The sequence below is a fragment of the Dermochelys coriacea genome, chromosome 19 (genome assembly GCF_009764565.3).
Source record: "Dermochelys coriacea isolate rDerCor1 chromosome 19, rDerCor1.pri.v4, whole genome shotgun sequence".
NCBI lineage: Eukaryota > Metazoa > Chordata > Testudines > Dermochelyidae > Dermochelys > Dermochelys coriacea.
In genome coordinates this window covers 10,402,706-10,429,850 of record NC_050086.2, presented here as the reverse complement: position 1 = coordinate 10,429,850, position 27,145 = coordinate 10,402,706, and the positions used below count along the sequence as shown (strand labels likewise).

Genomic DNA, 27,145 nt, shown 5'->3' with positions numbered 1-27,145 from the left:
TACACAGCAGGAGTGCAGTACTCTGTTCCCTCTAAGCTGTGGGGCCACCTAGGAGTGAATCACACACTTGATTAGCAGAGCCACGGCAGCATGTGCTCAGGTGGCCCTCCCCACACTGCTCTGCAGTCACATTGCTCCTGCCCTCTACCTTGGAACCCCTGGCCAGCTGCTCCTGGAACCCTCCTGCTTGCTGTGGGGGGGGCTGAGGGGCGGGGGCTGATATCAGGGTGTCCTGCTTCCCCTGCCTCCCCACCCCCCCGGCACCAATGTACCCCATCTCCATAGAGGGGGAGGAGAACACAGGGCTCAGGAGCAGGAGAGCTGCTGTGATGAGTGAGTGCCTTAAAGAGATAGCGCACGGTCCCTGACTTCCCCAGCAGCCAGCGCGTGCACACTGTCTTTGTGTCTCTCTCACACACACACTCTCTGACACATTCACCTTCCAACACATACTTGTGTTGTTGTTGGTACTTCTTGGTACTTCCTGCAGTGCACATATATTCTATGTAATTTTATTCTTTCAAAGTGCTGTTATTTTAGTTTCTGGACTGGTCTATGCATTTCATAATTTTATTTCTCTCTTATGCTTAAAATTTAATTCTTTGAGTAGCGAGTTCTAAAATGCGTAATATGTCCTGGCTGGAGTAATTAAAAAATATTATATCTAGGCTTTTTGTTTCTACTGGTGACACAGATCTGCACATTACCTCAATACCGGTGCACATAACAAATTTCATTCCGCACATGGATGGAAAAAATTAGAGGGAACACTGGTCGGCAGTACCTTCTTTGATAGGATATTCAAAACACAATCCCTCTGTTGCATACATAGAAATGGAATTGAGTCTCCAAAAAGCCAAAAGGATGGTACTACTAAAATATCATTCTAATTCATTTGGGGAAGGGAAGTGAAAAGGAGACAGGTGTGTCACAGGGTAACACTGGCCCTTTAAGAGGGAAGAGGCCAGTGCACCTGCAACCGGTCAGTTGACCCCAAATTAGGCTTGAGAGGGGGTATCTGGGCACTAGAGGGCAGGAGATTGGGAGAGTCAGAACAGGTGACTGAATCTGAAAGCGCGTGCAGCAAGGAAGAGGTGGCAGGAGTTGCTTGGAAGACAGCTGAATTCAGATAAGAACTGGAACAGAACTGCTGGTGAGAACTGATTGAAGTGGGGAATCCTAGATGAGTAGAAGGCTTGGGCAGTGGCTCCTAGGAAAAAGGGGATGATACAGCTTGGTGAGGAGAAGCTAAGCCTGGAAGAAAAAGGGTTGATGGAGGAAATGGATCCCCTGCCAAGGGGCAGGACTTGCAGGAAGGGAGGCCTGGAGGAGTGGAACACTGCAGGAGGGGAAGTTCCTAGAGCAAAGACCTGAGTGAAGGGCTGCAAGAAGACTGGTCACTCTCAGACAGGAAGGCCTGGAGAAAGGGACTCTAGATTGGTGTAAAAAGAACTCGGAACAGAGTGCTGTTATTGACTTGGGTCGGTGATGTGGCAGAGCTAAATCTGAAGAGGGGAATAAGAGGGGAAAAAAACCCACTGTATCTTCATACATTTACTGTGGAAACTGCAGAATGGTTTTATTACAAGGTTTTTGGGGAATTACTGCACTGGTGTATACCAATTATGCCCAGGGGCAAGCTTTGTATCGGAGACAGACTATGTTCCCTTCATGTATGGATAAAAAGGACAAACTGAGGCTGGGAGAACCTGTCAGGCCTGTTGCAGGGGTGCTGCTTGAGGTGGAGCTGCCCTATGAAAAGATTTTCTCCAGAATCTTTCTCCATCCACAAAAGAGGATTCAACATTATGGTTTCCCTGCCTCTACAGCTAGTCAAATTCCAAGCTATGATCCCAAATTGCTGTGTGAAAGAGGCTCGGTGTTCCTTCCCAAACGGAGGTGGGAGAAGCATGCTATTTCTGTCCACCGTCCGCTTAACCCACATCTTGGGAGAGTCAGGGGCTGAGATCAGGGCACTGATGCATACCCAGCAGCAAGTGGCAGGGTGGTATGCAACCATTTGATGGTGGAATTGGCTCTGTTTCAAGTGCTGGAAGACCCCTTTGCTGTTGGAAGACCCTAGTTGCTTCAGCATTGAATAGCCATGACAGAAGCACAAAATATGTATTTACGTGTAGTATAGTTTACTGCCTGTATAGTGACTTGTCAGAGACTTGCCCTTACTGAGGAACGATGTAAGGATGATGATTTTAAAAACAAACCCTCAGTCAAACACAGGAAGGTTCTTTAAAAAAAAAAAAGGGGGGGGGGGAGTGGGAGCATGCATTCTCACCTCCCACATCGGCATAATTCCCCTTATCCTGCCAACACAAAAGCTTCACCTTGGTGCTGAGACCACACAAGACATTTCAGTCCCCAAAGGAAAGTTTAGGATAATGATGAGTAGCAGGAGAATGGGATAGAGCAGTCTGGCTTCTTCAAACCTTTGTAGGGGGCACAATGTCATGAAAGGCAGGGGAAGTCACATTTTATATGCAGTGTCTTTCAGAGGATCACAAAGCACTTTACAAGAGAATTAAGACTTGTCTTTCTCTTACAAGTGGGGAAACTAAGGTATGGCTGCTAAGTGATTTGACTTGCTATGCAACTTTTGACAGTACAGCATAGAAGCCAGGAGTCCCAACTTTTAGTTTCCAACTCTAGTCACTACAGGTGTCAGTCATCTGAAACTCTATCAGGAGTGCTAATAATCATATTTTCTTTCTATAACTATATGCCAATCTCTTTGTGATCTTGAAGATTTCTAACTCCTCTCTCCCCAGACTGAGCGGGGAAGAAGAGTTAATCATTTGCATCATTTTCATCCTAAAGCTTCTTTGTCCATTTCACAGATTATGCAGCATGTATACATTATGCAGCATTGAAAAAACCATATGGCAGTGGTTCCCAAACTCTGACCTTCAGACCAGCAGTGGTTGGTAGAGCACGTAACTGTGGCAAACAGAGAATTTGTTCCTCACCTCCACTTGCTAAACTGCATTAAAGCACCTACAAATATATTTAATTTCCCAATACTGATTTTTTTTTTCCTTGCAAGAATTGCTGTAGTTGCCTGCCACAGATGTTATTCAATAGCCAGTAGGAGGGGATGTGATCTGTATGGAAATTAATGTTTCCACGAGATGCTACTACGACATAGTCTACAACGTGAAGAAGTTTGGAACTCCTATGTAGCTAACTACAGAAGGCATTCAGAAAGTTTGGGTACTTCATATTTGAGCACTTGGGTCTGTTAGATTAAATATGAAATGTAGTACTCTGCAGTAAGGTCAGGAATGCCAGCCTGCTGGAAACTGAAGGGTCCAGTTCTCCCACACCCACATAGTGACCACCAGCCTCACACCAACACTGTCGTATACTGCAGCTTAGAGATAAAGTGGTAACTGCATATGCAGTGAGACGGACTTTGTGCTTTTTCTGAAATGAACAAACAAGGTAACCTGGGGTTATCAATCCTGCGGTATCTGTCACAGTTAAATCAGTATGTCTGGCAGGCTTGCTTTCCAAACAAGCCTTTGGCCAGAGCATAGCCCAAAAAAAAACAACAACCTTTCACCACTGATGCCACTCACACAAGCAAACATGCTCAGCTGTGGATGGGGCAGTTTATTATTATCTTGTTTCCTTAGTACGTTTCAGCAGTTTCATAGAAAGTCAGGCCCATAGAGCAGTAAAAAGAATCAGATGGCAATAGGAGAGCACGCGGTGGCAGAGCAGTAACTGGAGAATATGGAGAACTCAGCCTACCACAGAAATGAGTGTTTCCCGATAGAGCATAGCTTGCTCTAGATATGTAAGAAAAATCAATCATGAAGATATCAGGGGAGTTACCTTTTTTGCTATTCCCTCTTCTCCTCCTATGAAGAAATCAGTTTTACGTCTGAGGAAACTGAAGAACGTGTTCACAAGCTGAAAGACAAAAGACAGGTAGTTTCAGGAGACCTGAAATAAAGATTTCAACTTCCCAAGAAAAAACAAACAAAATAACTTTACTCTTGGCCTGCCAGGACACCAAACTGCCACCAGATCAACAAGAGACGCTAGTTCCTAACAAGAAAAGGAGTACTTGTGGCACCTTAGAGACTAACAATTTTTTTTCTACTCTATATGGATAAATTCAGTGCCTTGCATAATGACAGGTTTCAGAGTAGCAGCCGTGGTAGTCTGTATTCGCAAACACAGACTAACACGGCTGCTACTCTGGTTCCCATCAGTACTTCTCGCCTCAGTAAGGAGAGAGTTTTTTTGATGTTCTGTACTGTAATCCCCAGCCAAGTCTACTTGGAGATCTGTTTAAAGCTTGACATCAAACTCCGTACCTATTTGTCAGATAAACAATTAGCGTATTCTGCAAAGATATGCCTTTTGGATTCTCTACCTTCAAGAGATTTTCATGAGATTATACAATGGGCAAGGACTGAAATTCCTTTTGAAGTCACCTTCCCTTAGAAGCACCATGACTACTATAGTTACAGTGCGGGCTTCTAGAATTATAACCTTAAAACTATCTGGTGTGTGAGGAGTTATTTTTTTTTAAATAACTCATAAACTTAGGTCTCTTTGCTCATGTAAAAACCCCAGTAGTTCTCTCACACCAAGTCATTCCTCAGCTCTGAGTAATGCTGTAGTAGCCATAGACCTTATGTGATCAAATCTTATGTTTTTTGTTTTTTTACAAGACAGACTACAGCACACTTACTTAAATATGAAGAATTATAAACTGCAGCTATACTTGAAAGAAGTAAAGCACATGACTCAGTATCCTAGACTTTACTAAATAAAGAAAATTAATCTGTAAAATTTTGTAATTAACAATGGCCAATAATGCAAATTAGAACGAGTACTTGTGGCACCTTAGAGACTAACATTTATTAGAGCATAAGTTTTCGTGAGCTACAGCTCACTTCATCGAATGCATAGAATGGAACATATAGATATATACACACACGGATAAGTTAGAAGTTACCATACAAACTGTGAGAGGCTAATTAGTTAAGATGAGCTATTATCAGCAGGAGGAAAAAAAAGTTTGTAGTGATAATCAAGATGGCCCATTTAGACAGTTGACAAGAAGGTGTGAGGATACTTAACTTAAGGAAATAGATTCAATATGTGTAATGATCCAGTCACTCTATTCAAACCCAAGTTAATGGTATCTAGTTTGCTTATTGATTCAAGCTCAGCAGTTTCTCGCTGGATTCTGTTTTTGAAGCTTTTCTATTGCAAAATTGCCACCCTTAATTATTTTACTGAGTGGCTGCAATGCAACTAGGGTCTTAATATCTACTGCACTGGTTTAATAAGCCACCCTGTTGCACAGCTGCAAGAAAAGTCTGTAGGTCTTGAAATACAGTTATTCCAATCCCTTATCACTTTTTTCTAATCTTATTAGTATCACACTGAACAATTTTTTTTAAAGTCTGGTAAGCGAGAACTATTTGAGCAAGTATTCTCATTTCCAGGCCCTAAACCAAGAAAGCTCTTACTGTCCAAGGAAAGGATACATGGACTCAATAGAAGCAGACAAATAGATGCTCTAATATGGCACAGCTAAAGGATAGCATTGCATAATGGTCCAGATGCATGGGATGCAAAAGGAATTGCTTACATCAGACATCTGTAGGGCCATACCAAATTCAGCCATGAAAAACGCATCACTGACCATGAAACCTGGTCACCTGCTGTGAAATTTGGTTTTGTGTTTTTACCTTATACTATATAGATTCACAGGGGCGACCAGAGTTACTCAAATTGGGGTCCTGATCCAAAAGGGAGTTGCGGAGTGGGGGAGGAGGGGTCACAAGGTTATTGGGGGGGGAGTGTCACAGTATTGTCACCCTTACTTCTGCACTGACTTCAGATCTGGGCAGATGGACAGCGCTGACTGTTAGCCGGGCGCCCAGCTCTAAAGGCAGTACCCCGCCAGCAGCAGTGCAGAAGTAAGGGTGGCAATACCATCCACCCTTACTTCTGTGCTGCTGCCTTCAAAGCTGGGTGGCCAGAGAGTGGCGGTTACTGACTGAGGGCCCAGTTTTGCAGGCAGCAGTACAGAAGTAAGGGTGACAATACCATACTATGCAAAAAGAAAAGGAGTACTTGTGGCACCTTAGAGACTAACAAATTTATTAGAGCATAAGCTTTCGTGAGCTACAGCTCACTTCATCGGATGCATTTCATTTTCTTTTTGCGAATACAGACTAACATGGCTGCTACTCTAAATACCATACTATGCCATCCTTTCTTCTGTGCAGCTGCTGGAGGTGGCTCTACCTTCAGAGCTAGGCTTCCAGCCAGCAGCTGCCGCTCTCCAGCTGCCCAGAAGCAAGGGTAGCAGTACCCTCCCCTCTACAATAACCTTGCAACCCCCCCAACTCCTTTACGGATCAGGACCCCTTAAATTACAACACCATGATTTAAATAGCTGAAATTTACTATTTTTAAAATCCTATGAATGTGAAAATGACCAAAATGGACCTTTAATTTGGCAGGTCCCCAGACATCTGACATATGACAAGACTAGACTATATTGGTATGTTTCAGCATGGCAATTTCTGCAAGAGAGGGAAAAGGGAGAGGAAAGGAAAATAGTGCTCACTGAGACTAAATCCTACCCACACCTCAGCTAAAAGCTATACGATGTCAGTAGGAAGTGCTGTTGCTGCTATGGTTTCCCTGACTGATGTGGGCAGGGACTGATCCTGAAACCCATGGTAACCTCGCCATCCTATTTATCTTCCTAGGTCATTTGAAACACCATGTAACAGTCATAACATTTTAGGGTGATTGTCAGTAAAGAAGTCTCTGTGGCCAAAGAAACGGCTCATGTTTAACAATTTTGCTTGCCATCAGGGCTGCGACGCTAGAAGCTGGGACAGGATGATGGGATGCATCATTTGATAAATTGCCTTGTTCTATTCATCCCTCTGAAGTACCTGGCACCAATCACGTTAGAAATAGGATACTGAGCAGACAAACCCATAGGTCTGACTCAATATGGTTGTCTTAGGGTCACAACCCTCCAGGGATAGGACTCCATGACATGCGTGACAAACAAGAACCTGCCATATAACTACTAATATATGTAATGCAGCTGGTGTTGGTCACCAGGATATTAGAGACACAAAGTGGTGAGCTAATATCATGTTACTGAACTGGGATATATCATTTCCAGACCTGAAGAAGAGGTCTGTGTGGCTCCAGAGCTTTTTTCTCTCACTAAACAGAGTTGGGTCCAAGAAGAGAGATTCCCTCACCCACCTTGTTCTCTAAATATAGCTACTCATTCACCTTACTTTATATTACATCCCTTTGCTTGTATTTTGTCTATTGAAATTGTAACATGGTGTGGATTTTGTCGTCTTGGCTATGAAAGCCCATACGTGTCAATGGCACCATATTAACTAAGAAATACATTCAAGTCAATGTCTTCCAGCCATTACCCCAGGCACCCCGAGTCCTGGGGACTCCAGGGGAAGCAATAACAACATGTGTGGAGGCTGCTGGCAAACAGCAACACGGCAACCTCTGGTGACCAACAGGAGCACGCATGCCTCTGAACGACTACCCCAGCCGCACAGCCAGGACACAAGCACCATACCGACCCCTTCCTCTTTATTAAGAATCACCGTTTCCCTACCAAAGTACGTAGGCAGGACGGGGAAATAACGGGCGCATCAGATACCGGGGGGGGTGGGGGCCGGGGGGAGAACCACATGGCTTAATGCAGCCACCAGAGCACGTGCACCGGAGCTGGGGCTATCACAAGCTTTATCCAGACTCATCTCCAGGGGGCTCCCAACCAGGGTGGGGTGAGCCCTGCATCCCCCCCCCCCAGCGGCCAGCTCGGCCCGCCCCCGTTCCCATTTCACGCGGCCCCGGAACAGAGTTAGGAGCTCAGGGGGGAAGAGTCGAAAGGTGGGGGGAGGGGCGGCCTGACGAGCGCGTCCATCCCGGGCGTTACTCCAGCACGCCGCCCTGGTGGCTGCGGGGCCATGGCCAACAGCATCCATCGAAGCGCTCCTCCTGCTCCGCCGCATCCGCCGCGCTCGGCCCCATCATTATCCCGCCGCCGCCGCCGCCGCCGGTGCGGTGCCTCAGCCCCTCACACCGGAACCGGAAACCCCGCCCCCACGCGGCCGCTGAGCCGCCAGCCAATCCTCGCGCCCAAGTCCCCCCCATCCGCTAGTGATTGGCTGTCCCCGCGGCCAATCCACGGAGACGAGGCGGGAGCCTCGGCGCTTGGCGTTGGTTTATATGGTTACTGACAACGTCAGGGGCCTTCCAGAAAATATCTGCGCAGGGCCGCGTTTAGTCACCAAGGGCGGAGGGCAAAGGTACAGGCGTTATAGGGGCGTAAGGGGGTAAAGGGTCCTGTTCTGGGGGTGGGAGCCCTAGGGTGTCTGGGGGGCTACTGTATTAGGGTCAAAGGGAGAGGCATGGTGCTAGATGCCTGTGATGGGGTCACAGGGGAGGAAGTCACGGGCCTTGGTGATCAAAAGGGAGAGGTTATGGGACTCCATGTTCCTGGGAGGGCGTCATGGGGGCTGAAGGGGGGGCGGGGCGGGGTGCTATGCTACCTACCAAGGGAGGGCTATGGGGGGAGGGGTACCACACTTTCTGCTCATTCCACTTGGGTAGTGACTAGGGGAGCCTGTTTCCTTTCCCTCTCCTCACAGGCCCGGCAGCCTTGATGTCTGGGTTGCAAATGCTCTGAGGCAATGTTTAAACCAGAGCTTCTCAAGTGCCTCCAAAGGATAGGTCAGCCTCCCACGTGGAACCAAGGGCAAAGAAGCAAAACCAAGGAAGACAACTCTCTGTTGCTTGAGGGCAGCCAGATTGCTGATGACAAGCTTGCATACTGAGGGAAGGAAGTAACATGTTCCTGTCTCTAATCACCATGAAAAACACCAGGAGCAGCAAACACATGACCAAGCTGATGCATCCACTTCAATGGTCAAACAGCCTGCTGTCGATAAAGGACGGTATCACTATAGTCACTAGAGGAAATGGCTCCTAACTCTTACCATGTTGCTGTTTCAGAGTAGCAGCCGTGTTAGTCTGTATTCGCAAAAAGAAAAGGAGTACCCGTGGCACCTTAGAGACTAACAAATTTGTTAGTCTTTAAGGTGCCACGGGTACTCCTTTTCATGTTGCTGTTAGTAACCCAGACCAATTTCATGACTGAGGGCTGGAAAGACAGATCATTCTCTTAAGCGACACCCGATGTGTCACTGAGTGCTCAGCCCATCTGAAAATCAGGTCATAAGGCCCTTTCAATCTGCACTTTCGGTAAGAACTGTGGATTTGTCTCACTGTCCTTAGCCAGAATCTCCTTTCCACTCACTGTTGAATACAATATGTGCTGACTATCGACTGCTGTGGGAGCCTTCAGCATGAAAGCTGCTGTAAAAATGACATCCAACAATGTGCTGTAAGTGCAGTTCAAATAGAGGTTAGAAGGAGTTTGGAAATGTGGAGGTACTCCTTTGGGTGAAATTTGTGTTTGTGTTTCCTCATCTTGTCGGTTGCTCAGATTTTGGAGGGGAGAGAAAAGCTGAAATAGTTGGTTAAGTAGGTTCTTATATTTCACTCACAAATCAATTGCTATTCGATCTTCTAAATCCAGGGCTGAAAAAATTAAGCAACATGTATGTATCATATTGAAGAAAATATCTATGTTAGGGTTACTTGGAGATGATGTGGAGTAATGTGGAATTCAGGATTCTTAGTGGTGATTGTGATTCAGAAGATGGAGCTCTTCCTTCTGAAGCAGTTCTGAGCTAATGTTCCAGTATGGTATTAGGAGGTCTTGTGCTGCTGGAAGTGCCATCTTTAGGATGAAATGTAAAACTGAGGTCCTGACCATTGTGAACTAACAGTTCCATGGCACATTTTGCAAAGGTGGCCCAGTGTCCTGTATGTATTTAACAGGTTTCAGAGTAGCAGCCGTGTTAGTCTGTATTCGCAAAAAAGAAAAGGAGTACTTGTGGCACCTTAGAGACTAACAAATTTATTTGAGCATAAGCTTTCGTGAGGTACAGCTCACTTCATCGGATGCATTCGGTGGAAAAACTATTATCACCTGTATGTTAGTATTATTCAAGATAGGTGTTAGACTTTTAAAGACGTGTTTAGTTTCTATAAAATGCTTGTAAATTGCTGTATGCATTAATCTTTGTAATGTCTTTATCCCATATAATATAATATGTCAGTTTGCTATATAGCTGTAAAATGTTGCTCTGAATTTCTGGACCCATGCAGGAGGAGTGGTTCCCCCACCCATCAAGAAGGGCTATCAAAACTAAGTGGACCATTGTGAAACATCACGATACAAAGACTGGGTTAATGTTCCTCTCACACCTATGAAGGTGCTATGTGCAAGGAAGCTCGTCTCATCAACTTGGATTATGAAAGGAAATATAGATAGCTGGCACAAAAATTCGTTGTCTCTTTGCTGTTTGGACTCTAAAGGGCTGGAGCTAGGAAATTAGGAGAGATCCTCGGGGTCAACTTGGGTTAGCCCTAAAAGACATTTGGTTCTGACAGATTACTACATCTCTGTCACCTTTGAAACCATAGACTGTAACTCATGTATGTATATATGTTGCCTGCTTTAACCTGCAAATAACTCTTTTTTTTTCTTTTTCCTAGTTAATGAATCCTTAATTAGTTTACTATAGGATTGGCTACAAGTGTTATCTTTGGTGTAAGATCTGAAATACAAATTGACCTGGGGTAAGTGACTGGTCTCTTGGGACTGGAAACAACCTGAATCTTTTGTGATCTTTGGTGTATGGCAACCAACTATCACTCAGTCCAGCTTGTCTGGGTGGCAAGATAGACTGGAGTGCCCAAGGGGACTGTCTGGGACTCCATGGTAAGATTGTTATAGTGCTTCAGGAGTTCACATTTGTTACTGAGTTGGTGAAATTTAATTATTGAACATACAACCGGTTTGGGGTGTTTGTCTGCTTTTTGACAGTCTCCCCTGAGGTTGGCACTCATGGTCATGAACCACTCCAGAAGCATGACACCTCCCCCTCTGATCCTGCTGCTAGAGGTAGAGAGCTATAAAGCTTGCCTAGGTTGCAGGACTCCTGAAAGAGCAGTCAATTTTTCTTTCTTTTGCTAAATGCTAACTCTGGTCACAGAACATCTGATTAGGCAGGTTTGCAGCCCTTTCTCCAAAGATATGCCATCTTAGATGGCTTTCTCTTCAGTTCTGCCTGATCTGATCATAATAGCTCTTATGTAACCCAGACCTTCCTCTAGCTCTCTTATCCTGGTTTTAATTCCACAGTGAGATATGTGGATTCTGGCACTGATCATATAGCAAGACATCTGGGGACAGAAGTGCTGATCTTATTTTATTCTAATTTCATGCAGAGAGTAAATCAATGAGAGCTCAAATCAACCCTTTACTACTTACAATGCGGTCTGGTGGACAGATGCCCGTGACTCAACCTGTCTAAATGAATCTTTTAACATGAAAATGACACCGTTTACCATTGGGAGAAGGGGGCCAGCAGTCATTATTTTCCTAAGACTTTTCATAGTTTGGTGATCTCCACTGGGCACCTCTAGTGACAAAAAGTTCCCCTCTGCCCTGCACTGGGGAAGTGGATGTCTTCTGCTCCCTTGTAAACATGTCACCTACCTCTTTCTTCACTCCATTAGGTCCTGCTCTGTATTCCCACCTAGCTTTCCCAGCTGCTTCCCTCCCACTCACTAAGGCAAGGAACTAGACAGCATGGCTCTTTCTTCTTTCATGTTCTTTAGGATTGGGCTCCAGGAGCCTGGATGGGATGGGGTTTAAACTAAGTGACTTCTTCCTGCCCTAGAAATTTGTCTGAGTCATGGCACTCCTTGAAATGTGAAGACATATCAATCCATGTATCTAATCTGTGTCTAATGCAATTCCTGTCTATAAACTGATGAAATCTCCAGGGAAATCAAGACAAAAAGTAAAAAGACTATCATACTCCCCTGTATTTCCCCCTTCCTGAAATACACAAGATATCTGAGGCTCCAGCCTTCCTCTGAGTACTAAAGATGTCCTTTGTAGTTCGTTGGGTTTCTTTTCTTTATCTTCAACAACGGCAGCCTGTTGTCAACAAGGTTAAACAAACAACCCGCGGATAAAATGACTTCCAGGTCGCTCTTTCCAAGGCCAGAGTTTACAGGCTGTTTTGCTACTGGTCTCTTGCTCCAGACAAGGGGTGTGTGTGTGTGTGTGTGTGTGTGTGTGTGTGTGTGTGTGCGCTCTTTGGCAATGACACCTGTCATATAGTTTTGCCTGATTACATCTGGGGCCTTGGTGCCATGGTACGGGCTAGGTTAATGACTTTGTTTATACTGTTTGGGTAATCCAGATAAGAAGGCAACTCAATCTGTCATCCCAATCCTGTCCCATCCTCCTGGTCCCAGCTGGCACTTTCATTGAGAAAACTCTTATCAGCACCACGTGGAGGCCCCACTTCCCTAGCCAATCAGTCCAGGGTCGAGTTGTTTTTCAATGAATGCTGCTCAGTCAAAGAGAGGTCAAGGCTGCTAAGGGGGTGTTTCACTCATCACAGAGTCTTATAAATAGAGCAAGGAATAACAGCCAAGGAGGTGAGAAGGGCTACTGAGCTGGGAGAAGCAGGCTGCAGTCAGAGAGCTTTGATTGATACAGCAGCATTTGCAAGGGACTGGTCGTGCTCACAGATCCATCTGGCCAGGTGCACAAGAGTTTCATCCTCCTTGGGACCTGACAGGATCCGCTTGCCAGTCTCAGCAATGACTACATGCAGCATGGACCTGGACTATGAGAGGTGCCAGTGCCAAAGTGAGGAGAACCGAAACGCCATCCTCTATACTCTCCTGAGCCAGAACCTGAACCACAACTGGGGCAGCCATAACCCATCCCAGCAGCGCTGCCTGTGCCAGAAACGTCGCACCGTCTGCCTTCAAACACCCCAGGTCACCTGCCAGGCAGCCTCTGATGTCCTTGTGAAAACGGTCAGCTTCATGAAGAACCTGCCCTCCTTCCAGCTGCTTCCCCGGGGAGATCAGTTGCTGCTTCTGGACAGCTGCTGGGCTCCCCTCTTCATTCTGGGGCTGGTTCAGGAGATGGTAACATTCGAGGTGATAGAAACCCCAGCCCCTAGCATGCTCAAGAGGATTCTCCTTGATGGCCAGAGTAAGAGACAGGAGCCTGAGAGGACACAGCCCAGCCTAGCCGGGGTGCAGCGGCTGCAGTGCTGCCTTAACACATTCTGGAGCCTGGACCTGAGCCCTAAGGAATATGCTTACCTGAAAGGAGCCATTCTCTTTAACCCTGGTGAGTGCCTAATCCTCACACAACTTTCCATCGGCAGGGAGAGAAGGCATGGCACACAGTAGCATCTAGCAAGGAATATCTGTCTGTCTATCCATTCATCCAGGGAGCTCAAATCACTTTACAAGCTGGAAGAAGTATCCCCATTTTACAGACAGGAAAACTGAGGCACAGAGCATTTTAGGGGCTAATTTTCAGAGGTGCTGAGCATCTCCAGCTCCCATTGACTTCTGGAATTCAGGCTGTAAGTGACTTTCCCCACTCAGTCACCTGCTTTAACTCATAGATCTCGGAGTCAACTATGCTGATAGGAATGGCTCATTAGGTTTGCAGTCTCTCAAATCCTAACAGGGTTGATTCAGTTCTTCATCTTTCTAAGGCAGATAAACTGAGTCCTACGCAGTTTACTGTGTGCAAAGAGGGAAGGGGATATTTTAAATAAGACTTTTAAAATGGAGATCTTGCATATCCTTCAGGGACAATAGGATGTTAGGACATGTTTTCCTAGAGCTGGGGTTTGCCCTGGCTTCATTGATCAATATTTCGCCTCCCTTGTTGTGTTACACGCTGTTAAAGAACTGGTGCTCTCCACCCCAGAAGTGGCTGCATTTCAGTGGTGCTGCATGTATGAGTTAGTGAAGTACTTTAGGGTCCTTGGAAGGCATGAATACGTGCTAAGGAGGCGTATATATTTCTCTACCTGTGCCTGTGTGCGGTCCGTAGAAATTGATTGTGACTCGCTAGCCGTAGTGCCTAGCCAGCCTTCAGCAGAGGCACATGCATGGTAAGAAACTGGGGCTGAGGCTTCCCCAGCTAAGTCCAACTTTAACTTGTATTTCCTGTTGTTTCTCTCTCCATAGATGTCCCAGGTCTCAGGGCCTCTTTGTACATTGAGAGCCTCCAACGGGAAGCACAGAGAGCGCTCCGAGAAGTCCTAGTGCCCCTCCACCCAGAGGACAAGGGCCGCTTTGCCCGCATCTTGCTGATTGCCTCCACCTTGAGGTCCATTCCTCCTGCACTTATCACCAATCTCTTCTTTCAACCGATCATTGGCAATGCAGACGTTATTGAAGTGATCACTGAAATGCTATACGAAATAACCAGCAGGCGACTGACTCTTTCATCACACACAGTTTCCTAAGAGATCCGATTCAGCGGCCACTCTCACATGCACCTCCTGAGGATTGAGTTGAGTTTCAAGGGACGGTAATGTTAATCTGGGAGTGGGGATTTAGTGAGAAAGATACTGTGGACTTGCAGACACCTGGATTTGTGTTTATATTTCACTTGGGCTCAGGCAACAGCTTGAGCAGTTGAAAATCTCAGCTAAGGCACAAAACATTTAAGAATGTAACTCTTATTTAGCATTTGTTTACAGCAGACATCAGCCCCTGTACATACTGGACTCATAAAGCCAAGTCGTTTCTGAAGTGTGTGTGATGCTACTATTTCACTGCACAGTAACGTGAATAAAGCATGACCAATGTCCTTAAAACATTCCATACAAAATAATCCTCTGCGCTGACATTTTCCCTGAGAAATAATCCGGTCAGAGAAGCACTTATCTGAGAAAGGAGGGGATTGAAACCAGGGCTTTGAACTAAATGGAGTCTTACCATTTTAAAGGATAAAATTGCCATAGAAAGCCTCTGTTACACACACATAACCTGATCTTTAGATGTGCTCAGCCCTCACTCTGCCTGCCATGCTCAATGGATTCTGTGGGTACTTAGCACCTTTGAAAACAGGCCTGCAATACACAACACATTGGATTAGAGCATGATCCAAATTTTGTGATTCAGGGTCAAATCTCAGCCCTTTCTGCCATTGATTTCAGTGAGGCCAGGATTTCACCATCACAGTCTATGCATACATACGGGCCTAATTCTGCAAACTGTAGTCACGCTGAGCAGTACTGAGAGTGAATGGAATCAGTGCTACCAAGTATTGTGGAATCAGGCCCTTATATAGTACCTGTGTGCATATTGTGTGACTGGTTAACTAAGTGCCTGGGAATCTTAGAGAAGTAGCCATAAAACATCTATCCCTGTTTCAAACAGACAGTATTAAGAAGAGGTAGGGCTGGTGAGCTTATGTCCATTTGTGTAACAGTGAGTGATACCTAGATACACGCTATAGAGGAGGAGCTGCAATGGTTGCACAGACCATTCTGTAGCTGAGTGTCTGCTTCCTAGACTACTGGTTGCTCCCGCCCCCATACTAGGTGCTGATCTACACAAAGAAAACAGCCTTTGCACAGAGTTCAGACATCAGTATTTTGTGAGTGGATGTTAGTCTGTGATTTGTATATAAAATTCAGTAAATTATTTTTTTTAAATAAAATGTATTACATTTTAGAAAATGGTGGTTCTGTTTTGGAAACATTGGTGCATGTTGCATTTTACTGAAACTTAGAAAAGTCTGCCACAGGTTTGAGAACCCAAAGATGATTCAAATGGGATGAGGCACAGTCTCCAGAAAATTCCCTCAAAAATGCATCCTGTCTTGACAGCTTTTGTCATCTTAAACTGCAAAACAAAATTAATGTTGTACATAAATATTGCTGAGGAAAGGTGTCTGATTAATAGCGATGGAGACTGAACAGGAAAATCACAGGAAGCAGAATTGCAACTTTTCCCCTATGGTGCTTCCCTTCACCAATCACATCTCAATCCCACGGTGAAGGCATTGGGCCAGGTTCTGAAGTGATATGTAAACGAGATTCCCTGACACTCACTTAGGGTGTCTACATTAGAAAATCTATAGTGGCGCAGCTGCAACACTAGACTCCGTTAGGCCTGGTCAACACATGAAACTTTGATCAACCTGGTTACGTTGCACAGGATTTGAAAAATGTTGTGCCCTAAGCACTGTAGTTAGGTAGACCTAACCCCTGGTGTAGGCACGGCTATATTGACAGAAGGATTCTTCTCTCGACCTAGCTACTGCCTCTCAGAAAGATGGGTTACCTACATTGACTGAAAAACCCTTTCCCTCTATGTAGGAAGCATCTACACTACGGCGCTACAGACACACAGCTCCAATGCCCTAACTGTGCTGCTGTAGTGGCTGTAGTATAGACATGGCCTGTATAATCTGTATACTGTGGGCCAGATTCAGAACTGATGTGGAAGAGTTGGGTGTAAGTAGGTGTTAGTCTCAGGGAACCTTAGTTGGGTGTAACATAATGTGGGTGGTCCCTACCCCTGCCCCCAACATAAACACACCTCAAAATTTAGCTCCCGGGCACTAGCAGTGAAAATAAAGTTCAGGCTCCATGTCCATTCAGGTTTCAGAGTAGCAGCCGTGTTAGTCTGTATTCGCAAAAAGAAAAGGAGTACTTGTGGCACCTTAGAGACTAACAAATTTATTAGAGCATAAGCTTTCGTGAGCTACAGCTCACTTCATCGGATGCATGTCCATTCAGTGTTTGGCCTCTCTGCAGAGCCTGGTGATTAACTGGGGATTAATTGTGCCAATTGTGCCGGTGGCTTAGTATTGTGGCCACGTTCCACTGGGAACTGAGCTGAGACCCATTAAGTGATTTCAGACAGTCCACACCAGTCGCCAGATGGTTGTTTTATTATTATTTTATTGAGCATGTAAGGAACTGATGAATGCGTGAGTTATAGCATACATCAGTGGTTTTCAAGCTTTTTTCATTTGTAGACCCCTAAAAAATTTCAAAAGGAGGTGCAGACCGCTTTGGAAATTGTAAACACAGTTTGCAGACGCCCAGGGGTCCAGGTACCACAGGTGGAAAGCCACTGTTCTATGGTAATGACATCCTTTCGTGGCTCTTAGACATGGTCTGCAGACCCCTGAGAGTCTGCAGACCACAGGTTGAAAACCACTGGCATAGGACATAATAAACAATGTCATTACCACAGATACACCTGCTAATACAGGGCCCATTTTGTCAAAGGTCTAAAAAAGCATCAGCATCCTCTGCTGTCTGTTCACAACAGGGGTTGCTACAAGGCTCTGCTTGTAGTTTCTGGTTGCTCCCTGTTTTGTCTGGTCATTTTTTTCTTTGATTTCAGCTCCCAGTACTGCCAACCCCAAGCTTTAAAAAAAAAAGAGTCATGACCCCAGAATCATGAGATCACCTTAAATACAAGATTTTAAAATAATCCATGTGGGTTCTTTTTATTTACCTGTTGTGTTTTTAAGCTTTAGGTTGCACCCAGGTCACGCTGTCAAGCTTTTTTCTGCAACCACAAGGGCTAGTTGCTTTGGTTTTTGTTTCAAGAAAGCTGACAGCCTCACATGACTCCAGGAGCTGGGGGTTTAAGAAAAAACACCAATTACCATGAGTCTTGCGATAAAAATCACTAGAGTTGGAAACACTGAGGCACATGCACAGATCCTAAACTGAGGATGTTCCAGGCCCCCGGGGCTCCCATGAGGATATGATGTTCATATGCTGGGGCATATTCCTAATAGGAGGCTGAGGTCATACCGCTGGGCCATAGGGTCACCCAGCTGTGCCACTGTTGTGACATCATCAATGTGCGCCAAGGGCATGAACCCCTATCCCTGCCCCCTTGAAATAGGATGACGTCGTCCCTGCTAGTGACGTAATCGCCCCATCTCGCGAGATGCGTGTCTGCATCGACCCGCCCCCTCCCCCGCGGCGCTGCTCACGTGACCTCGGCCCAGGGGGTTGAAGATGGCGTCGCTCGGGAGCTCTGAGCCCGGTTGGGGCCCTGCCCGCTACTGCCTGGTGAGCCGCATCCCGGCTGCGCTCCGCTCCGCCCAGCTCCGCTCCTACTTCAGCCAGTTCGCCGAGGCCGGCGGCTTCCTCTGCTTCCACTACCGGCACCGGCCCGAGCGCGGCGACCCCCCGGGCCCGGCCACTTGCTGCTGCCTGGTCGCGGTGCGGCTCGGCCAGGCCCGGCGGCTGGTCCGCATGTACTCGGGCAAGCGCTGGCTGGATGCCCAGGGCGACGGGCTGCCCGGCCGCTGTGTGATCCGCAGGGTCCGAGTCTCCCCGGACACAGGTACGGGGCTGGGGGGAGATGGCTTGAAAGGGTAATAGAGGCGGGGGGCGTTTGGGGGCGAGGAGGGGGGTTGCTGACGATAGCCGGGGAGTCTGTGAAGCAGTGGCTCCTACTGATGGGAGAGGAAGCAAGTACGAGTCCCCTCTCTACCTTCTTTCATTCCCATGCGTGCGATGAAGTGAGCTGTAGCTCAGGAAAGCTTATGCTCAAATAAATTTGTTAGTCTCTCTAAGGTGTCCCAAGTCCTCCTTTTCTTTTTCCCAGAAAGTAGTTTACTTCCTAGGCTTGCAGGAGCCTCGGTGGCCTAGAAGTGGTGGGTTCAACCCCTGGGGGAAATGGTTTATGTAGCCCCTGTTTCTTCCCTCCAAATGGCTAGTGAGCTTCCTTGTGGAGCTCAAGGGGTTCCACCCAGTTCTTTGTGGGTTGGAAGGATGGCGTTCACAACAAAGAGATCAGTGGGCGGTAAAATGAGTAGAAGTAGGACAGAGGGATTGCTGAATTGCAGCTGCAAAATTCACCCACCCTCCGGGGGAAAAAGTAGTCTCTACGTACTTTGTTGGGTTACGTGTCTTTCTGGGAGGAAGCACTTCAGGCTTGTTATGTGCAAGTACAGCTAGCGTGTGTTCTGGCTGCAAAGTATGAAAGCTCATCTGGCAAACAAGAGCGCTGAACTATAGATACCTGGTTGGCGGTTCCAGTAGTAGAACACTTCACAAAAGCAATTGCATACTTCAGAGAATGATGTATTGGTTATGCCTTGAGTAACTGAAGACCAGAAACAACTGTCTTGCCTGCTGCATAAAACAGTGCTACCTTGCTATTGGTATGGACTTATAAAGGCTTGAAACAAATGGCTGATAAAATTCTCAGTCAACATATTTTCATAGCTTGATTCTTAAACTAGAACAGCCCTCTGACATATCGTCTACTGCAACTCTTTGTTAAAATCTGTATCACAGGCTCCCTTTCTTAGTCTGCCTTCTATTTCTAGCTTGGTGAAACTGCGCTCTTTGAGACAGAATCACAGATTTGATAATCCACTATTTATTTTTCTTAGGTTTGGGCATGTTCCCATATAAAACTAAAAAGGAGCTTCATAATAAGACCCAGAGTGAAATGTTTACCCAGGCAGACTTGAAGTGGCTGCCTGAACTGAACCCTCCTGTGTTTATGCCCCATGGAAATGTGGGAACCCCTCTGAGAGTCTTCCTGGAGCTGATCAAGGCCTGCAGGCTGCCTCCCCGAGTTATTAAGAAACTGCAGCTACGATTCCCCAAGACAGGATCCTCTCGCAGGTATGGGAATGTGCCCTTTAAATATCGGGACACTGAGACTGTTGAACAAGAAGACCTGGTTTATACAGACATGGGGGAGGAGATCACAATGGAAAAGGGACTCCTGGCAAGAACTGGGATGACTCAACCTAGTGATGAGGAAGACTGGGAAGGACCAGGAAAGGAGGAAGCAAAAGATTCTCATTCAGATGATGTAAGTGACTTTCTCCTGTCAAATTGCAAGACTAACCATAGACACCTCTACAACCCCAATATAGTGTGACCTGATATAATGGGGGTTCGCATACAACACAGTAAAGCTCCGACGCTGCTCTGAGCAGTGTGTTAAAGGGGCCGGGCCAGGGTTGAGGGGTTGGATAAGGGGCAGAGGGTCTTGAGGGTGGTCAGGGGCTCCCCCCACACCAGGGTCTGGGATGCAGGAGCTGTGGAGGGGCACTTTTAGGGGCCCTGCAATCCCAGAGAGGCCCAAGGGATTAGCGGGGGGCTGGGAGCAGCCCGCTTCGCTTTTCTTGCCCCAGCCCCAGCTGTGTCGCTCGGGGGAGGGGGCTTGGGGAAAGGGATCCCTCCCTCTCTTCCCCCCCCCCCCCCACTGGCAGCGGAGCAGCCTGTTCCGCTTTGCCAGCTGCGGCGCTCCGCTTCCTTTTGCCAGTGAGTGTGGGACCTTTCTCTCCTCCTCCTTCCCCCCCCCCTCCCCTTCACCAGCAACACGGTTGTGGCCAGGGCAAGGAAAGTGGAGCAGGCTGGAGCCGCGTCGCTCCGCTTCCCACCACTGATGAGTGCAAAGGACGTCCTTTCCCCAACCTTCCCACGCTCACCGGTGGTGGGAAGCGGAAAGCCGTGGCTGGGGGGTGGTTGAGTGGAGCAGGCTGAGGCCACATTGCTCCGCTTTCTGTTGCTGCCAGCGAGTGCCTGTCGGGGTGGGGTGTGTGGATAGGGGTCTGAGCAGTCGGGACAGGGAGTGGGGAGTTGGGTGGGGTCCTGGGGGTGATTAGGGATGGGGGGTGTCTGGAGGGGGTGGTCAGGGGACAAGGAACGGGGGAAGGAGCTAAAGCAAGTTCGATAAAACGTGGTCTCACCTATAATGTGGTGAGATTTTTTTTTTTTTTTTTTGGTCTCCCAAGGACTACGTTATGTTAGGGTAGAGGTGTACCTGTAAACAGCAGGGAGGGAATCCCGCTGCTTCCTGCGGTGCTGATATCTATCTGTGTAACAGTACCATACAGATAGTATCTTGTATCTGAGAATTGTATTATAAAGCATGAATAATACTAATCTGTATATGCTAAGCTCTGGCTATGAGGTTTTCGGTGGTATTTCATGTTCTCTTAATAGCAAAACTTGTTTTATCATAACCAAGTGGTTCTCCATGGTAAGCTGATTACAGGGTGGCAATTCACCCCTTCTGATGGGCTTGGCATAGAGTTCTGAGCACAGGATCAGGAGGCTGGAACTTTTAAACACCCACCTCCACTTTGACTCACTTGCCATGTGGCAAGTCCTCTTGCTGCATTCCTTACTCATAAAATGGTGTATGTATAAATGGGGTTAGGGTGGAAAGAGAGGAATTAAGCTCTTTCACCAGCTCTCCAAGGTAATTGACTTTGAAAAGCCTTGCTCAGTGGAGGTGTGAGGGGACTAGCACTGATAATGCCAGCGATTGGAAATTGCAGGTGATGTGCCCAAAATAGAGGGCATTGATCAAAATGCCTCTGTTCTATAGAGAACATATTCAGCAGGGCAACTGGAGAGTGGGTGATATGATGGGAGCTGGGGAGACTGAGTCTGGGCAAGTGCCCTAGCTTTACTGGTATCAACCTTCTTAGTTGTTCCTTTGCAGGATGATGATAGGTGTGAGGAGTGGGAACGACATGAGGCTCTGCATGAGGATGTAACCAATCAGGAACGCACGGAGGAGCAGCTCTTTGAAGAGGAGATTGAACTGAAGTGGGAGAAGGGAGGCTCTGGGCTGGTCTTCTACACAGATGCTCAGTATTGGCAGGAAGAGCAAGGAGGTAATATTGCTCATGGCCTCCTGGGAGGGAGGGGCATTTGTGCACAGTAGTTATCTAAATATGAACTCCTTTTACCAAGGGCTCAGTTGTTGAACCTTTGCAAGTTATCCGATAATCAAGTGTTCTGCGAAAGGATTTGATTACAAATTACAGCAATAAATTGGGAGAAGCTCTGGGTATGTTTTATAGGAATCAAGTTAGACACACTTTTATAAACAGATTGGAGAGAAGTTGTAATCTGTAGGAAGGACTTTCCTTTTTCTCTGGTTGGTCATCCACATGGTCAGCAACTGGTCCACAGTACCTCACGTGGAAGAGGTTATATTTTATAAAGAGTTTATAGGAGCCAGGCAGTCAAAGTACCCTTCAAAAGTCCTGAATCTTTCAAGTACTCGGCAAACTTAGTGTTGGTGTGTTGATGCCATGTTGGCAGCCCTGGAGACAAAAGCAATGCAGGTTTCCTCCCATCCAAATGTTGTTCTGCTAATGGTCATCCTCCCTGAGCTGGAGGGTGACTGCTAGGGATGAGATGGCAGCTTGTTTTCAGTGTCCATTCAGAATTCTTGGTCTGAGATAACTAGCACTCTTGCTGGCAGTGGTGAGTATTTTTTTGGATGTAAACATATGTCCCCTTGGACTGGGACTGAGTGCTAACTCTGATTACGTAAGCCACAGACTCAGCACTGGGGGTAACAAGACTTGGGCCCACTTCTGAAAATTCAGTTCCAACAGGTATAACCACAAATAGTGGTCGGTGAGCACTGAACCATCCCTGAGTGAACTCCTCTGTGGCTTTAAGCACTACAACCCTGTTTGGAAAACTTACTCCTCAGACACCACAAATCTGGGCTGGATTTGATCCAGTGACTGGAGACAAGGTTCGTTATGCTATCCCCAATCCCCCTGGCAGGTCTTTCTGTAGACCCCACAAATGTTGTCTCAACACAGACAAGGTGGGGGAGGTAATATCTTTTATTGGACCCACCTCTGTTGGTGAGAGTCAAGCTTTGGAGCTCTTCCTCAGATCAGGTATGAAGAAGCTCTTGTGACCTGAACAAGAGCTCTGTGTAAGCTCCAAAGCTTATCTCTCACCAGCAGAGGTGGGTCCCATAAAAGATACTCCCTCCACCACCTTGTTTCTAATCTTCAGATCAACAGGGCTACAACAACACCGCATATGGATATTAACACACTTCTGCTGTGCTGGATGGAGGGCTATGCCTCTGACACAAAAGCTGCTCCCGTGACCCGGATCCTTTATCTAATTTCCACAAACTGTTTTTCTCTTGACAGACTTTGATGAACAGACAGCAGATGACTGGGATGTGGACATGAGTATCTACTATGACAAAGGTATCTGAGCTGAAATGCACCATCTCCCATATGTACAGGTGGTGGTGGCAGCCCAGCAGCAAGACTCATTGCACTCCCACTGGGGCTGCAGTTAAACTGAAACGTGCTCAAATGTCTAGCATCTCCAGAACTAGGAATGCAGAGAAGCATGGCTGCCTCTCCACCAGGCTCCTGTGGGGCCCAAGGGATCTGAACGTTAAGTGGAGTTGGGAGCCACAGCGAGTTCAAATAGGCAGGGACCTTTGAACAGAAGTCTGTGTAGTGAGGCTCTAGTTTGGTAAGAGGGAGATATTTAATGCTTTGTATAAAGCCTCCTGTTTTACCCTCTCTGGTACAGGGATGCAGACGTTAAACCTCATAATGACTTTTCCTCATGCACTGCCAACTATAATATTCCAAGGTCTTGACTCTGAAGATTACGGTTATAAAGGGACATAGTTAGTCAACAGTTTAGAACAGAAAAGTCTAATACTGTGTCTTATTGAGTGTTCCTAGAAGACAGGATGCTAAACCTTCCCAGATTAGCACCTGAGAATATTGAAATAGGAAACTTTTAAACTCTGAGCATAATTGGCTACTTAGCAAGGCATTGTGCTTGGGACTGCCAAACTAGTGAACTGGCTTCACTCCTGTTCTCGTCAGTTTTGATTTCTGTAGTATAGAACAGTGGCTCTCAACCTTTTTAGACTACTGTACCCCTTTCAGGAGTCTGATTCGTCTTGCATACCCCCAAGTTTCCCCTCATTTAAACTACTTGCTTACAAAATCGGACCTAAAAATACAAAGTGTCACAGCACATTATTACTGGAAAATTACTGACTTTCATTTTTATCATACAATTATAAGTCATTGGAATATAAATATTGTACTTACATTTGGTGTATAGCAGCAGTTCTCAAACTTTTGTACTCATGACCCCTTTCACATAGCAAGCCTCTGAGTGCAACAACTCCCGCTTATAAATTAAACACTTTTTTAATATATATTTAACACCATTATAAATGCTGGAGGCAAAGCAGGGTTTAGGGTGGAGGCTGACAGCTCACAACCCCCCCCATGTAATAATCTGGTGACCTCCTGAGAGGTCCTGACCCCCAGTTTGAGAACCCCTGGGTGTATAGTATATAGAGCAGTGTAAACAAGTCATAGTATGAAATTTTAGCTTGTACTGACTTGCTAGTGCTCTTTACGTAGGCTGTTGTAAAACTAGGGCAAATACCTAGATGAGTTGATGTACTGCTTGGAAGACCTCTGTGTATCCCCAGGAGTATACATACCCCTGGTTGAGAGCCACTGCTATAAAATGAAGCTGTTGAGTTTCCAGCATTGCAGGTGAATGCACCAATTTAAAACAAATGATTTGTCTCTGAAACTCTTTAATGAAATTCTCTTGTTCAAATCTGACTTCCTGTAAAACCTGCATTTGGAGCCAGGTGCCTTCCTCTCAAGATTCTGCTGTTTTAGCTTGTCTTTTTAAAGATAGTTTAAATGAGAAATAAGAGGTTAACATAGTTGGAACAAGATTCATGACTTGGCAAAAGAAGCTGCCAGAAGCTCCACTCGTCTCGGGGGAAAGGGACTGCAATATTTTTTTCCTCTCCCTCCTTAAGTTCTGCTATGTCTCATGTTTGTCCTCAGATGGAGGTGATAAGGATGCCCGTGATGCAATACGGATGCGCTTGGAACAGAGACTCCGGGATGGTTTGGAGGATGGCTATGTTTCAGGGCAACAGATTGGAACCTTTGAGAAATATACCAAGGTAACACTAGAACATGTGCTGCTCGTGGTATCTGGGCCAGAGGCAAACGATAGTTGGCCAGAGGAGGCTTGAAATGACAGAGAATTACAGGACTTGGACTAACTAGCAAACTTTTTTTTCTTCTTAGGATGGCTTTTCAAAGTCATTTTTCAAAGTTATTTTCAAAGTCATTTTTCAAAGTTATTTATAAATCCCTGTAAAAGTGCAGGTGTCATGGAGCTGGGTTTTAGTTAGTGGCATATTGGGAAGGTTGGGGGGCTTTAGAAATGCATTTCTAACAGCTGCAGAAGATGCTTGGCCAGGATTGACTAGCCTTCATTAAGGCTCTGCAACAGAGGCTGTTTATGAAGCCTGACCTTGGTGTGTCACTGACCTCAGTGTAATAGCTTGGCCCACTCACTCCCAGAATTGATGCTGGTTTACGTGGAGTGGTTTCTTCTCTTCCAGGGTATTGGTAGGAAGGTGTTGGAGAGGCAGGGCTGGATGGAGGGACGGGGTCTGGGGAGCAGCAACTCTGGAATGGCTGAAGCGTTGGACAATGAGGGTCAGCATCCCAAGTGCAAGAGAGGATTGGGGTAAGTGCTACAAACTTCTGGTGTTCTTTGCTTGTGCACAGGGCCTCTCAAAGGCCCCATATCAAAAGGTAAAACGTAGTAGGTAATTGACAACTAAAAGCAATGTCTCTGGGGTTCTGCAGCAGTCTCTATAGGCAGCATTGATGTGAGTATTGATACAACTCGTGCCATCTAGAGGTGAATGGAATATGCTTCTGTCCTTATGGCTGTGCAGCTCAAGTGAGATCAAGTCCTGAATCTTGGACCCTTGTTTTTGCTACTCAGCAGTCCTCCAGCAATACCTGGATTGTCTGTAATGGTCCCTTCAAAGCTTGAGAATCTATTCTGGCTCGTGCTTTGTGAACGGTTTTTGTTCCCTTATAGGGGAGCTTGAAACACATGTGGCTAATGACAGCAATGATGCTGGTGATGGGGTGTGCACACTTTTTTGGAAACTAAAGTTCTGTGGCAGAGCCTAGAGGGGGTGGTACCTACAGTACTCGTTTGGCAGATCCAGTGAGTGTGGAAACAGTTGATCCAGGTACAGATGCTATGTGCAGACCTAGTAAACGTTATTAATTGTTCTGTCTCAGCTTTGAGTTGGCCAGCTCAGGTTTTATGCCTAAACTTCTTCAGATTCTCTGCTTCTATATACGATACAGATACTTTACAAACATGCCTCTTAACGGTCTGCAAAACGGGTATTCACTCATTTTGGAGCCATGTTAATGAAACTATACCTAGAGGTTGGTGCCAGTCAGGAACAGGACCTAGGAACTAAGATTCCTAGTCCCCATGCTCTAACCATGGGCCTGGCCCTTCCTTTTATTAGTATTTGGTAAATACGGGCTAGCGTAGAGCAATTTCTCATGTCCTAAACAATGATGCACTGACACACTGATCTCTGCCCACTCTTCTCTAGGTACCATGGAGAGAAACTGCCGACTTTCAGCAAACCGAAAAAGCCTTGCCGGGATGGCCCCATCCTCATCTCCACAGTCTACGATGAGCCCCAGCCTGTAGACCATGGGGACCAGCTACTCCGGCGCCAGCTGCCCACTGCCATGAAGTACAGACAGGACATGGCATTTGTCCGAGCGACTCAGAGTGCTCACCAGAGCCCCAGTGCCTCATGAGAGTTGCTGCTGAATGGAGACTTTGGGACTCCTTCACTAGAGCAATAGCAGAACTTTGTATTAGAACAGCCTCTTCCATGCTGCTTTTCACCTGGAGGCTGACTTCTCCTGCTGTCTGACCCTAAGCAAAACGTTAATATATTTTCTGGAAGAAATACCAGACTCTTCTGTAGCATGCAAGTCTGTTTTAACAATTCCTTTATTAGGAGGGGGTCCCAGTATCCCTGCCACCCAGCTGAGGTATTTGATCCTGTTTGTTTGGCAGTGGGAAGGTTAGCACTAATACTGTAAGCAAGGCTGCTGTGTGAAGCAGCCAGCATTTTGTTTAGGCTCCTGCAGTGAGATGTTTTCAGATGAACGGTCTGCAAGCAGGAAAAAAATCTAACTTTTCTCTAGAAAACTTACTACTGGTTCAGAGCATCATTCAGTCTCTGGTATTTATACTGCACTCAAATAAAAATTTACTGGGGCAAGATGACTTTTTTTGGTGGCCTTCATTTTATCTTTGGCACTTAATACAGTGAAGACTTCTATAGTAGTAGTGAGACTAGCTGTGCTTCCTCTCTGTACAGCACCTGACACTAAGTGGGTAAAAGCACAGGCTAGGATGTGCACCTCAAGCTCTGCTCCCTTCTCCAGTGCCTAGCACTTGTGCTCCTTTTACCCACATGTATTTAACTACACACTTCTCCA

At 46.3% G+C, this 27,145-nt stretch overlaps 3 protein-coding genes and 1 long non-coding RNA gene across 8 annotated transcripts in view; 3 read left to right on the top strand and 1 right to left on the bottom strand.

Moving 5' to 3' along the window:
* Nucleotides 1-8,216, bottom strand: part of NUDC (nuclear distribution C, dynein complex regulator) — a 17,322-nt gene extending 9,106 nt beyond the window's left edge. The window contains exons 1-2 of the mRNA XM_043506100.1: nt 7,983-8,216; nt 3,853-3,932 (exon numbers count right to left, since the gene is read on the bottom strand). Coding sequence (XP_043362035.1) covers nt 3,853-3,932; nt 7,983-8,199 — 297 coding nt within the window. The 5' untranslated portion in view covers nt 8,200-8,216. The remainder of the gene's footprint in view (nt 1-3,852; nt 3,933-7,982) is intronic.
* The window catches only part of LOC122458276, a 27,284-nt gene extending 139 nt beyond the window's left edge, over nt 1-27,145 (top strand). Inside the window, exons 2-3 of the long non-coding RNA XR_006278248.1 lie at nt 5,349-5,352; nt 26,974-27,145. This is a non-coding gene — a long non-coding RNA (uncharacterized LOC122458276). The remainder of the gene's footprint in view (nt 1-5,348; nt 5,353-26,973) is intronic.
* NR0B2 (nuclear receptor subfamily 0 group B member 2) lies at nt 700-15,715 on the top strand. 5 transcript variants are annotated; one of them, XR_005289607.2, is made up of 3 exons: nt 8,636-9,309; nt 10,672-10,755; nt 14,200-14,335. XR_005289607.2 is itself a non-coding variant. In XM_038377784.2 (2 exons), the coding sequence occupies exons 1-2, from the start codon at nt 12,799-12,801 to the stop codon at nt 14,478-14,480; spliced, it is 825 nt and encodes a 274-aa protein (XP_038233712.1). In that variant the 5' UTR covers nt 10,770-12,798; the 3' UTR covers nt 14,481-15,715. The 5 variants fall into 5 exon arrangements, 1 of the variants encoding a protein (XP_038233712.1); XR_006278247.1 differs by lacking the exons at nt 8,636-9,309; nt 10,672-10,755 and adding an exon at nt 700-1,153; XR_006278246.1 differs by lacking the exon at nt 10,672-10,755 and having other exon boundaries at nt 8,636-9,451; nt 14,200-14,331.
* GPATCH3 (G-patch domain containing 3) lies at nt 17,902-26,930 on the top strand. The gene is made up of 7 exons (XM_038377783.2): nt 17,902-18,342; nt 19,400-19,830; nt 21,475-21,649; nt 22,943-23,002; nt 24,641-24,762; nt 25,210-25,337; nt 26,239-26,930. Exons 1-7 carry the CDS (start codon nt 18,012-18,014, stop codon nt 26,450-26,452), a joined length of 1,461 nt encoding a protein of 486 aa, XP_038233711.1. The 5' UTR covers nt 17,902-18,011; the 3' UTR covers nt 26,453-26,930.

What these genes read in the sequence shown, in the direction of transcription:
- NR0B2 (XM_038377784.2), top strand. Translation starts at nt 12,799, where the DNA reads ATGACTACATGCAGCATGGACCTGGACTATGAGAGGTGCCAGTGCCAA. An exon ending in AGCCATTCTCTTTAACCCTG is followed by an intron (nt 13,343 to 14,199) that starts GTGAGTGCCTAA and finishes CTCTCTCCATAG; the next exon opens with ATGTCCCAGGTCTCAGGGCC.
- GPATCH3 (XM_038377783.2), top strand. Translation starts at nt 18,012, where the DNA reads ATGGCGTCGCTCGGGAGCTCTGAGCCCGGTTGGGGCCCTGCCCGCTAC. An exon ending in CCGAGTCTCCCCGGACACAG is followed by an intron (nt 18,343 to 19,399) that starts GTACGGGGCTGG and finishes TATTTTTCTTAG; the next exon opens with GTTTGGGCATGTTCCCATAT. An exon ending in AAGATTCTCATTCAGATGAT is followed by an intron (nt 19,831 to 21,474) that starts GTAAGTGACTTT and finishes GTTCCTTTGCAG; the next exon opens with GATGATGATAGGTGTGAGGA.